This window comes from Pteronotus mesoamericanus, unplaced genomic scaffold, assembly GCF_021234165.1.
Source record: "Pteronotus mesoamericanus isolate MK-2021 breed Mesoamerican mustached bat unplaced genomic scaffold, CSHL_Meso_final contig_78, whole genome shotgun sequence".
Classification (NCBI taxonomy): Eukaryota; Metazoa; Chordata; class Mammalia; order Chiroptera; family Mormoopidae; genus Pteronotus; species Pteronotus mesoamericanus.
Window position 1 is genome coordinate 11,354,223 of NW_026555258.1, and position 13,702 is coordinate 11,367,924.

At 37.9% G+C, this 13,702-nt stretch overlaps 1 protein-coding gene across 1 annotated transcript in view; it reads right to left on the reverse strand.

The window, feature by feature from the left end:
* Nucleotides 1-13,412, reverse strand: part of CNTRL (centriolin) — a 73,464-nt gene extending 60,052 nt beyond the window's left edge. The window contains exons 1-6 of the mRNA XM_054584462.1: nt 13,301-13,412; nt 8,953-9,176; nt 7,073-7,203; nt 5,577-5,707; nt 3,802-3,943; nt 1,628-1,814 (exon numbers count right to left, since the gene is read on the reverse strand). Coding sequence (XP_054440437.1) covers nt 1,628-1,814; nt 3,802-3,943; nt 5,577-5,707; nt 7,073-7,203; nt 8,953-9,145 — 784 coding nt within the window. The 5' untranslated portion in view covers nt 9,146-9,176; nt 13,301-13,412. The remainder of the gene's footprint in view (nt 1-1,627; nt 1,815-3,801; nt 3,944-5,576; nt 5,708-7,072; nt 7,204-8,952; nt 9,177-13,300) is intronic.
* Between the last annotated feature and the right edge of the window lie 290 nt (nt 13,413-13,702).

Sequence of the window (13,702 nt, forward strand, 5' to 3'; positions counted from 1 at the left end):
GCACACAGCTTCTCTCCCTTCAGACGGAGAAAGTGTCCTGTCCCTCTTATTAAGAGACAGTCTTTCTTCTTTTTCTCTGATCTAATCTTGTCTTCTCAAGGACCAAAAGAATTGAGCCATGACTTGTCTCTCCACTCTGCTCTTGAATATAGTCTTTGCTTTTTTGATTACTAGCTTTGATGTTTTACGGCATTGACTTCTGCCCATTTCTTGATCTGGAAGCTACTGGTGAATTTCTTTTTTTTTTTAAACTCACATATTAGGTATTAGAGGGGAGAAATTATGGGAGCAAATTTCAAATCTTCACCCTAATGTCTCCCTCCCATTCGCTCTTCCATCTATAATCTAGCATTTGTCCTAACCATGCCATTAACTGCTTGCCAAGATCATCATCATGTGCTGCTCATCTCAGGCACTTCTCTGTGCTCATCTTACTTCTTCACGTCTCAGCAACATTCAACATAGCTGACCACTTCCTCTCCTGAAACCTTCTTCTCTGGGCTTCTGCAACCCACTAGTTCCTGGTTTTCTCCTAGCTTGCTGGCTTCTCTGCATTTCCCTAGCTAGCTCCCCTTCTCACTCATCCCAGCCGAGTGAGCTAATTGATTCTGGCAGAATTAAATTTTCATTTTTATGGCGATGACTCTCAAATTTACACGTCTAGTATAAATCTCTTTGAACTCCAGACTCACATTTCCAATTCTCTTTGGTTTTCTCACAGACATTCAAACTCAGCATTCTAAGTTCTCCCATTTTTATATATAATATCACTGTCTAATCACTTACTCAAGCCAGAAGGCTAGGAATTCCCAATCCATTAAAAAGTACTGCTAAACTTTGAAAACTGATCCACTGATAGACCAAACCTACCACCTAAATACAGGCCATCAGCATTTCTACCCTAGATTTCTGCAGCAGCCTCTTCACATGTCTCTTTGGCTCCATTTTGCTCTGCTCCAAATCATCCTCCATCCTATATCAATAATAATCCTCATATATAAACTGACTCTTGTCCCATTCCTGGTTAAACACCGTCAGTGGCTTTCTTCTACACCTGGAATGAAATCCAAAGCCCAAGGACGTGTGCCATCTCACTGCCCCCCCTCCAATCTCTCCAAGTGTTTTCTTGAGCTATCCCTCCAGTCACACTGATCTTCTTTCAGTTCCCTAACCCACCAGAGTCTATCCAACCTCTAAGTGTAAGCTGCTGCCTCTCCATGAATGTCTTTGGTCACATGGCTAATCCATTCTTCCCTTTGTGTTCAGCTGAAATACCACTTCCTCATAGAGCCATTCCTTTACACCATACTTTCCCCAAAATGGGGTTCTCCTCTGCTACTTCATCAGGGTTTACTTGCTTTTTTTTGTCTGTCTTCTCCACTAAAACGCATGCTGCACAAAGGCCAGTACCATATGCTTTCCTCACCATTATATCCTAAGTACCAGATACGGTGCCTGGCTCACAATACATGCTCAATGACTATTTGTCAAATTAACTGATGTATACTGCAACTTTCCATGCAAATTTTAACAGCATTATAATGCTCATAATATAATATTTTTATGGATAACTTCTGGATTATTCTTCTCCCACCCAAATTTGGTTGAAAAAAAAAAGTCACTTTACCCAAGCTGAATCTCTCAAAAGCTTCCTGTCTGTCCTGAGTGGTTACTGGCTGACCTTCCAAACTTTCCAGTGAACGGAGGTGAAAAATGGTAAACTGGAAGTAATGAGAAAGGGTCACAACTGGATTTTCAACTAGGATCAGAGAAGTCAAATCTTGAAGTGGTTTCAACTTGCTTATATCTTGAAGCTGAAATGACACATAACATTATTGGTATAATTTAAATATCATAAACATACCTAAAAAAATAATAAGTATAGGAAATTACTATTAACATGGCAAGGAACCTATTCACGAAACCCATTATCAAAAAGCAATATATGAGGGGAGGAATAAGAAGGGAGTATTTGAGTATCTATAATGTGTCAGGTCAATATTAGGCATTTCCATGTACCATTTCATTTATGACTCCTCACAACAACCTATGATATAAGACTCATCTTAATTTTACACATGAAGAAACTGAGGTTCAAACAAGTTAGGTGACTTACTCAAAGCTCAGAGGTTATAAGTGATTGAAACAGTATTTGAATTCAAATCTATGTGCTTATAAACCTATTGCCTTTTCATTATACTGATTGAACGCATTGAAAAAAATTGGTAAATCCTCAGATAACAGCTATAATTAATAGTTAAAAGGAATAAGGATATATGGGATACTCAGTTTTGAAGTGAGATTTTTATCTATTTGCACTTCAAAAAATCATTTATTTTTAAGTGAAGAAGGATTTTAAAAGGTTGAGAAACTGCTATTAATAGCTTGTACAAATAAATCTTACCCAAGTGAATGTGTATCACTTTTATTGATACCAATGTCAAGTATGAACTGGAATGAAAAGTGATACCAAATTTGAAATAATCATAAATATTTATTGAATGATTTTCCTGTTAACACCAGCTGACAATGAGCATTACGTGAGGATCACTATTTGAGGAATATTGTGGCAAATTTTAGACTCACGGCTACCCCAACACCCCATAAGGCCCAAGAGTTCCGAGGTGATGCTGTGCAACACGGTGTGGGTCCTGGGTTCTGAAACAGCTCTTGGGCCATCACAGTGAAATGGTAACGTCACCTTATTCAATCTTCATAAAGATGAAATAAGAAAGCACAGACATTGTTCACCGCACAGCAGTAAACAAGAGTTGTTTATTATTACTTCTTCCACTGGTGAAGGTTGAAGGAATGCAACCTAAGAGTTACTGTTTTAAAATTTTTAAAGTACTTCACACCTATCATTTCACCTGAGCCCATAACACCCCTGTAAAGGAGGCAGGGTAGAGATTGTTTTCTCCAGCTTAAGCAGTGAGTTTCAGAGAGATGAAGAGTTTCTTCAAGGACACAGAAGGCAAGTCTAGACACACACTAGAAGGCACATCTTTTATTTTCTATTTTAAGACTGATGTTCTTTAAATTATAGCATGATTGTTCCCATTTTAATACAGATTTAAATATATTGCTAGTAATATTTCTTGAACATCTAACTGTATAAAAAGAAAATCATAAATTACACTCCACAGAAAAATATACATCATTATCAGATGATATGAACCATGATAAAGTTGCTCTACTATAAACTGCTGATGAGTGACGTCCTAAAACACCTAACACTATAATGGAGATTAATTCATAAATTGGAAAAAAAAGAAACCTGTTCCAAGAATTCACTCACCCGAATTCTGGTACAAAGTGTATAACTCTAAGGAACAGATTTAACCCCTCTGAGACTATAATTAACAATGGGAGTAAAACTATGGTACCAAACTCACAGTATTTTTATTTATTTATTTGTATTTTATTATTTATGGTATTCGTTGTTCCTGCCTTTTCTCCCTTTGCGCACCAATGCCCAGCGTCCCCCACCCCTAGTCATTAGTATTTTTAAAATAATCCCTGCACTGTCTTCTTAATAAGAGTGTTCTGAGGCTCCAATGAAATAATAGATGTGAAAATGCTAAAAGGTCAACTCTCAGTTACATAGAACCATGTAAAACTAGAACTAACTACATTTAATTACCCTAGAGAATCCCAGGTTATGTCTGAATTTAATGTTTCATCAAAGGACCACTGACCTTAAAAGAAGAGACCCCATTTTTTTAAAACTTAGATTATAACCTTTTTTTCCCAACAAGTCCAAAAATGTGAAAAACATTCTTGCTACTCTGAATAACTTACCGATGATATCCTGTTGCCTTTCAGATTGAGGGCTCTCAAAGATTTTAACTTCTTCCCTAACCATGCTGGAATATGTTCAATTTCATTTCCTGCAAGGTTTAGCTTTTGCAGATTGTGCATATTCTCTATGCCTTCAATTTTGCTGGAAGTCAAAGGGTAAAAACAAACTTAGTAAGTACCATGATAGAGTCCCTCTACTGTATTAAGATGTTATTTACTTTCAGAACGAGGGGGAGGAAGGGAGGGAGGAAGAGAGGGAGAGAAACGTTCATGTGTGAGAGAAACATTGATCAGTTGCCTCTTGCACGCCCCCAGCTGGGGATGTAGCCCACAACCCAGGCAGGTGCCCTTATGGAATTCAACCAGAGACCATTCAGCTCGCAGGCCAGAGCCCAGTCAACTGAGCCACACCAGCCAGGGCCCTCCACTATATTTTCAGAATTAACAACCTTGGGTTTATGTGAAGTTACTTTTCACTATTATAATTTATGAACCCTTCTCATAAATAAGAACCAAAAAAAAAAAAAAAGGCAGTTAAAAACAAATTCACCACATCTTTGGTAAACTCTTCATGACTGAGGCCAGGAGTCCTGCCTATCTTACTATCAAACTTTATGATCCGACAACACAGAAAAGAAGAGTCTGTGTGTGGCACTCTTACTAACCACTGTAAAGAGTACGAGCATCAGACAGCCAGAGGAGAGCCGGAAAACCCAACAGCACACACAGTGCTACGTGTTACAACCCTGTACAAGAGATGTCCATAATAATTACCTTACGTCATTACCAAAAGATTAGCTATGCAAGCAGGATAAGGCTGCCATAGGGAGCTGGTGGACCCTCAGAACAATACTGTATTTATAAACACAAGTATTTTAATGAGAATATTTAAATTAATAAAACACTTGTCACCTATATTGATGAGTTTTCACTGATGAAAAGTCTTCCCAAGTTAATTCCAATTTAATTGTCAATTTAATTACTTGGTCAGAAGGACAGTGTACTGGGCAAATATTCCCAAGCTTCTTTATTTTCATTTTAATTTTGTTGAAATTATTTTTATCAGGATCAATTATTTTTATACAAAATTTATATTAAGGATTTGATTCATTAATCAGTTATTTTCCCATTTATTTTTGCCATATTAGAGTTCCTGCCATTGTTAGTTGTTTGTTGGGCTTTATATATACCAAGTCTAACATGGGGGGGAAGTATACAGATACAAAGATCTTCAAGATTTGATATTTGCATCATTTGTCTATAACAAGTTTTCTAGGCGCAGTTTTAGCTAGTCAATTTTATGTTTATGTCTCACAGTAATACATATTATGAAATGGAGACACGATTGAGGGTAAATTTTTTATATCAATGAGCAAAGGACATCAGGATAAATACAGGATGAAAACGAGTTGAAATATCTTTAGGATCAAAATTACAGGGTTAAAACATACTGCTTCGTGTCAACTTCCTTAATGTAATAGGCAGGGAATCAAAGCCTCTATCTAGGAAAAACTTCCTGCCAAAATGCAATTAAGATAAAATTTGGCACTCAAAAAACATATCTCCTTCTTTGAAAACGCTAGGTAGATATTATTCCATGCTTTAGTAATGCTGAATCATGAAGGCAGTAATCATTTGTGAAGGGCCAGGCTACCGATAAAGGATCAAAGTGGCTGCTGTTTCAGAGGTTTCTTTCAGTAGCATTGGCAGCATTAACCTACCTCTTTAACAAAGTCAATGACCCTGCAATGCTACCTAAAGAAGTACATACTTACCAGATCTTGTTATATGATAAGTTGAGTTCACGTAATTTTAACAGCTTATCCAACTTCTCAATCTTCTCTATTAGATTGTGGCTGAGATTCAGTACTTCAAGTTTAACACATTTTTCCAAATTTTCGATATACTAATTGAAAACAAATGAATAAATACTTTATGCAACAGATGCCCTGACCTAAGCACAACATGTAAATACGTGATCAGTCATAGAGTGTAATAAACCCTTACTGCTGCCCTAGACGATCCCTTGGCACGGCCCTCCTTAACCAGGAAGACCAGCTCTTCTCAAGCTGCCAACCTCTCCTAGTAGACAACACTTCCTATGCACTAAGACATTTGGCTTTTTCCAATTTTTCTAGTTTAAATATGCTTAATAAACATAACTATACAGACACTTTTTGGATACATGGCAAATACTATCAGTAGAATAGACATGGAAGAATAGAACTGCTGGGTTGGTGAGTACAAACTCAGTAAGTTTAAACTCAATTGCTGAGTTTTATTTCACATTTCTTTTATATTAATGAAGATGAACACATTTTCATGTTGATATTAGTCACTTAGAATACTTTTGTGAATGGTCTGTTCATATCTTTTGAACATTTTCCATTGAGTTGTCTTTCTTACTGAATTATAGGAGTTCTTTATAGTATGTGGATACTGTTACATAAGTTGAAAACATGACCTGCCAGCTTGTTTTTTGTTTAACTTTTTAAACAACATCTTTCATTAAACACAATTTTTCAATCATTAAATAAGCTAAATCTGTCAATGTTTTTCTTTGTGGTGGTAGGGCTGGTGTTTGCTTAGCAAGGTCTTTCCAACTTAAGATTTAAAAATGTATTCTCTTATGTTCTTCCCTTGTACTTTCATAGCATTTTTATTCGTTGACTTGTTTTGTTTTGTTTTCATTAAGATCGTCAACTTTTTGGAATTCATTTTTGTGACTAATGTAGTAGGCATCTAAGTTTAGATTTTTCTAATTAAAAAATTAAGTTGACTATTACAATATGTTCATGTTGTATCGTTTATGAATTAAAGTAGTAAACACTCTAGAGATGAACAAACTTTTTCTGCAAAGGGCCAGACAGTAAATATTTTTGGCTTTGTGGGCCACATAGTCTCTGTGACAACTACTTATAATACCTCTGCTATTGTAGTGCAAAAACAACTACAGACAATATGCAAACAAATGAGTGTGGCTGTAAAATTTTATTTACAAAAATAGGCAGCAAGTCTGATTTGGCCTATTAGACTGTAGTATGCTAACCCCTTCTCTGAAGTCAATAATGAAAAAAAAAATGGGTACTCGGGAATTTGAAGATGTCATATACTTCTGATAAAGAACTTTCACTGGAAACAATAAAGGTCTGCTACAAATTAGGAGACACTAGGATGAGATGTTACTGTAATTCTAATATCTATTTTTTTCGGTTTTAAAGCACAGAAATATCAAAAACAATGCCTATATTCAGGAATGTTAGTAACTTACCCTAAATTTCTTGCCACCATCTCTAGAAAGTGAAAGGTTCAGAGATTTTACCAAGGCCAAATTGTCTTGTTTAGTAAGTTTTTTAATAAGGGCCTCTGTAATATATCGGATTCCTGCACGTGAACCAGGTTCTGCAATCACAGAAACAGATCATTATCAGCAAAGGAAGACATGAATTCTCTGAAAACAAATTGTGTTGATGTCATAAAATAAAAACAAATTTAATCATGCAAATGTAAAGATAGCTGGCGAGTTCTAACTGCAATGCTTTAATAATATTATTTTACATTATATGGTTTTTCATAATGACAGTAACAGTTATACTCTATAAATATAGACTGTGGTAAAAGTAGGCTTACAGTTGTTCCTATGGCAAATAATAAAATAATTAATAATAATATAAAAATAAACTTTGTGTTTCTTGTACTCACAACTATAAACCTACTTTCGCCCTACTTTGTGTTAGCTGTATGCCAAGATTTGTACAAAATGCTTTACATTTAAAAATTTAATTTATACAAGTCTCTGAAACAGAAATTATCATTCCCATTTATTTAAAAAGTTATAATAATTTGCTCAAAATCTTGCAGCTAGTAATATGCAAATCTAGGACTTGAATCCAGGTAGATGAATCCAAAACTTATACTTTTAATCATATACAGCACTGAAGTTTTTAGTAATTAAAAAAGAAACTGGCACTATTTAGTTTTTGCTTTCTTTAATTCCAATATGAAGTTCAAAAATGCTTACGTTCTTAAAATTTTTTTCCTATTCCTATTGTTTTTAATGGTGAGAACTCAAATTTGTTGCTCTTTTAAACAGAGAAGACCACATTATATTTTATAGAGACAAAGTACTAACTTGATGGATAGCACACCTTGTCCTAAGACCTTTCTGGATATTGCCGTCAAGAGTTTATTAAAGCCGTATTACAATTCACAAAGGCAGCCATAAAAAGAAAATTGCTTCTTGCTTCTTTCTTTGAGTCAGAAAAACATTAATCCTGGGTTCAGATCCATGCTGTGGGCCAAAGACTCCCTATGATTATTTATAATGAGTTAATATTACATTTATTTTGGTTCCAAATGAAATAACTTTTTTCTTTAATTTGGGCTGCTCTAGGAGAAAAAAATGACTAATCTAAAATATCAATCAAATAAAAAATAACAGTATACTGACTGCAAAGGTATAGTCTAAACTCAATGCTGATCATATTTATTAATAAAAACTGATCACATATTCAGGCCAATAGAACTTGATTCAGTGACTCAGCAAAAATTTTACATTTTCTTTTAAATTAATCACATTAAACATAGTCTTAGAAAAAAAGAACCTACTTTTGAAAATAGATTCCCAGACTAACAGAATGCTTTTAAGAAAAAAATAAAAATCTTGGTGGCATGAATATATATAATAGATATAGATATAGATATAGATATAGATATCTATATCTCCTTATGTGGAAATCATTCCATTCAGAAATGGGTAGTTTGCCATTAAGCAACTGGAATAGTCCAAGGTTAGATAACATTTTTATACTCAGTTAAGGCACTCCATTCTAAAGTGAACAGATTTGCCCTCCGTCATACCAAGGATGGTAATAAATTTGACAGATGAGCTTTAAGGCATTCTCCCAAAATAGGAAATAATGCTTTCTAGCTTCCTCTTTGTGGAAACTCCCTTCTCCTCATCCTTTCAGACATCTTCACCCTCACCCAGAAGCCTCCGTCTTCCACTGCCCTTACACAATGTCTGTCAATAAAAACCCTAGGTCAAGTTAGTACCAGGTTATGTTACCTTTGGACCAAAAATGTTAAGTTCAATAGTTTCCATCTCTGCTTAAGAGTATGCGGTCAAATTCTTTGATTGGAAAGCAATACCTCTGTGGTCTTGGTAGTCCAAAAGTATAGTGTTTTCATCTGCAATCCCGACTTGCTCACACCACTGTCCTCCAGAATGAAAAGGCAGAGTCTCAGATCCTCCTAACGGTGAAAGTGACCTAGATCTCATATTGGCCATAGAGGATGATGGCATCTTTGGTTTGGAAATTTTTTGCTGAGAGCCTTTCCTCATTGCAAGAAAAAAGCCAAATGTCCACCAAAACCTGTAAGAGTTTTCAGTATATTTGGCAAGGTTAATTTTTTAGAGCTATCGAAACAATTAATCTATTTCTAGAATTTTCAAGACTACAAAGTTATCAACTCAGAGGCTATAGATGCTAGGAACCACACTACTCCAAGCTGGCAAGAGCAGACACTGTTTCAAACATTGCCTATCACCTTGCAGAGGGAAAAGAGGCTTCCATAGGGTCAAGTATTGGAACATTCTCCAACCAGAAGTCTTACCAGTCATTTCTGTTTTCAATTTATTGGCTGGAATTAGTCACAATGCCCTTTCTACCCACAAGGTGTCTTAGAATGGAGGAAGCTGAAAATATTTGTCAACCAGCCGTACTTAATACTGATGAGCAGACTCTCCTTCCTGACACAGTTCCTCCCTCTTGCTTTGGGGATGCCACACGATCGTGGCATCATCCTGCCTCCCTGGCCACTCCTTGGCCTCCTCTGCCGGTTCACAATCCTCCACTCAGTCTTTAAATGTCAGAGTCCTCAGGTCTCTTCTAGCCTCTTTCTAATCACACTTCAAACATTCTAATACACATCCGTGGCTCCCAATGTCATCTGCTTACTGATATTTATATCTTCAATCCAACTTTTCTCTGATTTCCAGATTCCTATTTCTAACTGCCTACTTGACACCTTATTGGCATCTTAAATTCAACATCTCTGAACTGAATTTATCGTTTCCCCCATTCCTCCCTCATTTTCCTCCCATCCTGTTCCTCCTCTAGTGGTTCCTAAATAGTGAACAACACTCATGGGAATAAGCCAGATAATTAAATGAGAGCATCACTGAACTTATGATCTAGTTTCTTAGGGCGACTAGTTTGAAGGGAACAAAAACGTGCTGTATTTGTTTTTTAAAAGTGATTATTATTTCACAGTTACACAGTACAATATGGCCACCTGCCTTGTCCCAGCAGTCCAGTTCACTTTAAACTGCAAACTTATTTCTGTCTTTACTTTCTCTTTCATTTTTTCATGTTAAACCATCTATATAGGTCAGAAAAGCTTCCCACCCACTCACATAGCTGCTCTTTATGCCATAGCCACAAGTTTTGGGGTCCTGTTTCACGAGTGCGATAAATGATTTTTTTTGTCTTATATCATTCTGCCAAAGAAAAAGTCTCAGTAATATTAACGATTCAGTGCCAAGCTATACTGGTATTCTCTTTCTAAATATGAATAATATACTGAAACTTGAGAAGAGCTAAGAGGCATGTGTTTTAAAAGTAAAACTTTATTTATTCCTGAATTAAATATAGTTTTCATAAGGGTAACAGATTAAAAAATAGAAGAGTGGAGGGACAGACAGATAGAAGTTTCCACTTCTATATACCTTTCTCTGTCCAACAGCGTCATAGACAATTATAAAATTAGAATAATCATATATGCTACATGATAAAAAATATGCTTTATATTTTTTGAGTTTTTTGGATAAAAAAAGCACATCTTATATTTTTATACAATGCAATTATTTTGTATCTTGCTTCTTAATCTTCTCTCTTAAGTCTTAAAATACTAAACCATCCTAAATTCTTCTCATAACATCCTAATGACCAAGACCCTTTGGGCCTTACGAAACTATCACAAAGTCCTCTGTTACCTCTCCTAATTAGAAAACCTTGCCATACTCAGAGAGTTTAAAAAACAAAATACATATTAGAATGAATTCCAGAATTCTAGATCAACTCCTTCCTTTTATGAATAGTAACATAAGTGATGGTTCCAAGGTCACAGTGCATTCCCAGATTCCCTCCCTGGGATGCAATAGCTCCTATAAAGCCTGGACACTGAGACAACAGATATGTATTACAATCTCCTAGCATAGCTAACTCACTGAGCTGGACTTAGGGATTTACTGTGTTTGAGAATGGCTAGCATTATTTCAGAGGCTACCACCAGGAGATGGTAAGTCTTGAACTACAATTTTAAGGGAAAGGTAAGGAGGTTGTTTGACCCTAGGATGTAGTTAGCAATGACATAAACAAAAACCGAGCAATAGAAAAGAGAAGACATAGCTGAGAGGTAGGGCTAGGGAGTATAAAGAGGCAGGACAAAAAGAAAATAAAACCAAACAAGAGTCCAGAGCTGGAGACACACGTCGAAGGCCCACAAAGTAGTCTGCAGAGCAAGAGAAAGCCACTGGAATGATGTGATAATCAGCATCACACAAGGCACCAAAACACTACCCATCCTGCCACTCCAAGACTTGGATACCTGCCCTGATCTAACAATCCCAAACATTACAGGCTGTTAGAGAGCACACCTCCACCTCTCTCCAGCATTTCCTAACATTCCTAACTTCCTATCCTCTTCTCTGATCTTCTCTAAACAAGAGAGACCTCAATAATCCCCAAACCTTCCATCTCTTGCCAGTCCACTCCAATACGCAGATATCCGCCCCCATTTCTTGACTTCCATATCCCTCTCCAGCACATCCCTTAGCCTTTTAATCACATCTCAGTACTTTCCCTACAATTCTACTTTATTCCATACTCTTGGACCCCTTTAAATACTCTTACTCTTTAACATTCTCTAGTCCTAATTCCCATTCCTCTCCAAAGTCACTAATTCAGCTGCTCCTCTTTGCAAAGGCTATTGTCAACCTCTGCCTCCCATCCTTCACCCCATTCTGACTGCCAAATTTTCCCATGAATCCTGTCCCAATTCTCTAACATTATACTATTAGTTTCCTCCATTTCTCTACCCTGCTTCAACATTTCTATATCCACTCTGCTTTCCCAACTGCTCATCCCAGCAAATATTCTAACATCCTAAACCACTTCAATACTCCAACTTCCAATTATTTCCCTCCCCAAAGAACATACTCAAACCCCACCCATTCTCTTCACCCCAACATAATTACCTAGCTGCTTGCTTTTCCCTTTTAACACCCTGACACCGGTGTCATTCTTTGTCCTATCGACATCCTGAATTCTCGGATCACATCACTCTCCATTCTACTCAAGAACTCTAAGACTCAAGCTTCCCACATCTTTCCATCAATTTATTTATTCAGTCATCCAGTTTTACTGAGCAACTTTTTTGCCCCAAGGACTATGCTAGGCTCCAAAAATACAGAGCTGAGAAGGCAGGGTTTCTATACACAAGATGCACAGCAGGATTGTATCTCCTATTATACATGGTCTGTGCACAAGGTGGTCGTTTCTTCTAGAGTTTAAGCTACAAGACAGCAGGGATTCTCTTTGTCTGTTTGGTGCACACTAAGTATTTGTTGAATGAATGAAGGAAGAGCTGTTCTAAGGACATTAAGGCATTACCAAATTTAGACCCTTGCAGACACTGTATAAGATCAGAATTATTAACCTCATGTATAAGTAGCAGTGTACCATTAAGAACTAAGAGTGTGGATTCTGCAACTAACCAGCCTGAGTTCAAATCCTGATTTTCCTTACTGTGTGACCTTAGGTAAATCACTTAATCTCTCTGATTCTCAGTTTCACTCTTAAAATGGGATTGTAATCTCATACAAGTTATTTCAGATTCTAAGTGAGTTAATACATGCAAATGATTTAGAACTGAATGTGACATATACTATATCCTCAAAAGTAATTATCAATTATTTTTACAAATGAGAAAAACATGGCTCAGGAAGATTAAGGAACATGCCCAAAGTCACAGAACCAGTTAAATAACACACATGGTGAAAAAATCAAGATTTGAAAGCAAGTTTTCACATCAAAATTCACCTCTCTTTTAACCCTCCTTTTCACACTTCTTCCCAATATCCTAATTCTCATCTTTTTCCACGTACTGTATTCCTCCCGATACCATGACACCCGTCAGGATAACCTAACCATCCGTTATCCCTGTCACCTGGCACCCACCTGCCCCACCCTTCTCCTCCCAGCGCCTTACACTCTCGTCTTCCACCCCCAACAGTCCCGCAGCCCCTACTCCTGACCTCCTCTCTCCCTTCTCTTCCCCACGCCAGTTCTGGGACCTCCCCTCTTTTCCATCCAATCCCAATTCCCAAGCACACGCCCCCGCCCCGAATGCATCCCGCGGCGGTCCAGGCCTTCCCGCCTTTGCCGCCGGCCCCCACCGTTCCGTCTCAGGATGCCGAAAACACCTTCGACCAGACCTGGCACTCAGTGCGGAGAAGCCGAGCCGAGCGGGCCGGTGAGACGACGCCGTGCAGAGACGCCCCCGTCGTTCCCTTCAGGTGCCTAGCGGGGCGGCGGCCATTTTGTTGTGTTGTGCCGGTTGCCTTGGGGCAGCGCGCGCGCGGCGTGGGCGGAGCCTGCCAGCGGCCACGCCCCTCCCGGTGCCATTGAGGGAGGGGCAGACCTTCCCGCCCCTTGTTCTGTCTCAGCCGCTGGCGCGCGAAGGCGCGGGAAACCTTGGGCGCAAAGTTTCTCGGGCATGCGAAGGCAGAGGGAGTCCAGGTTTCCTGCAGCAGTCACCGGCGCGTCCTTCCCCTGTCAGTGAGGTGAATCTGCCTCCCATCCTTCATCCTCACGCCAGTGCTCGGACACGCCCCCTG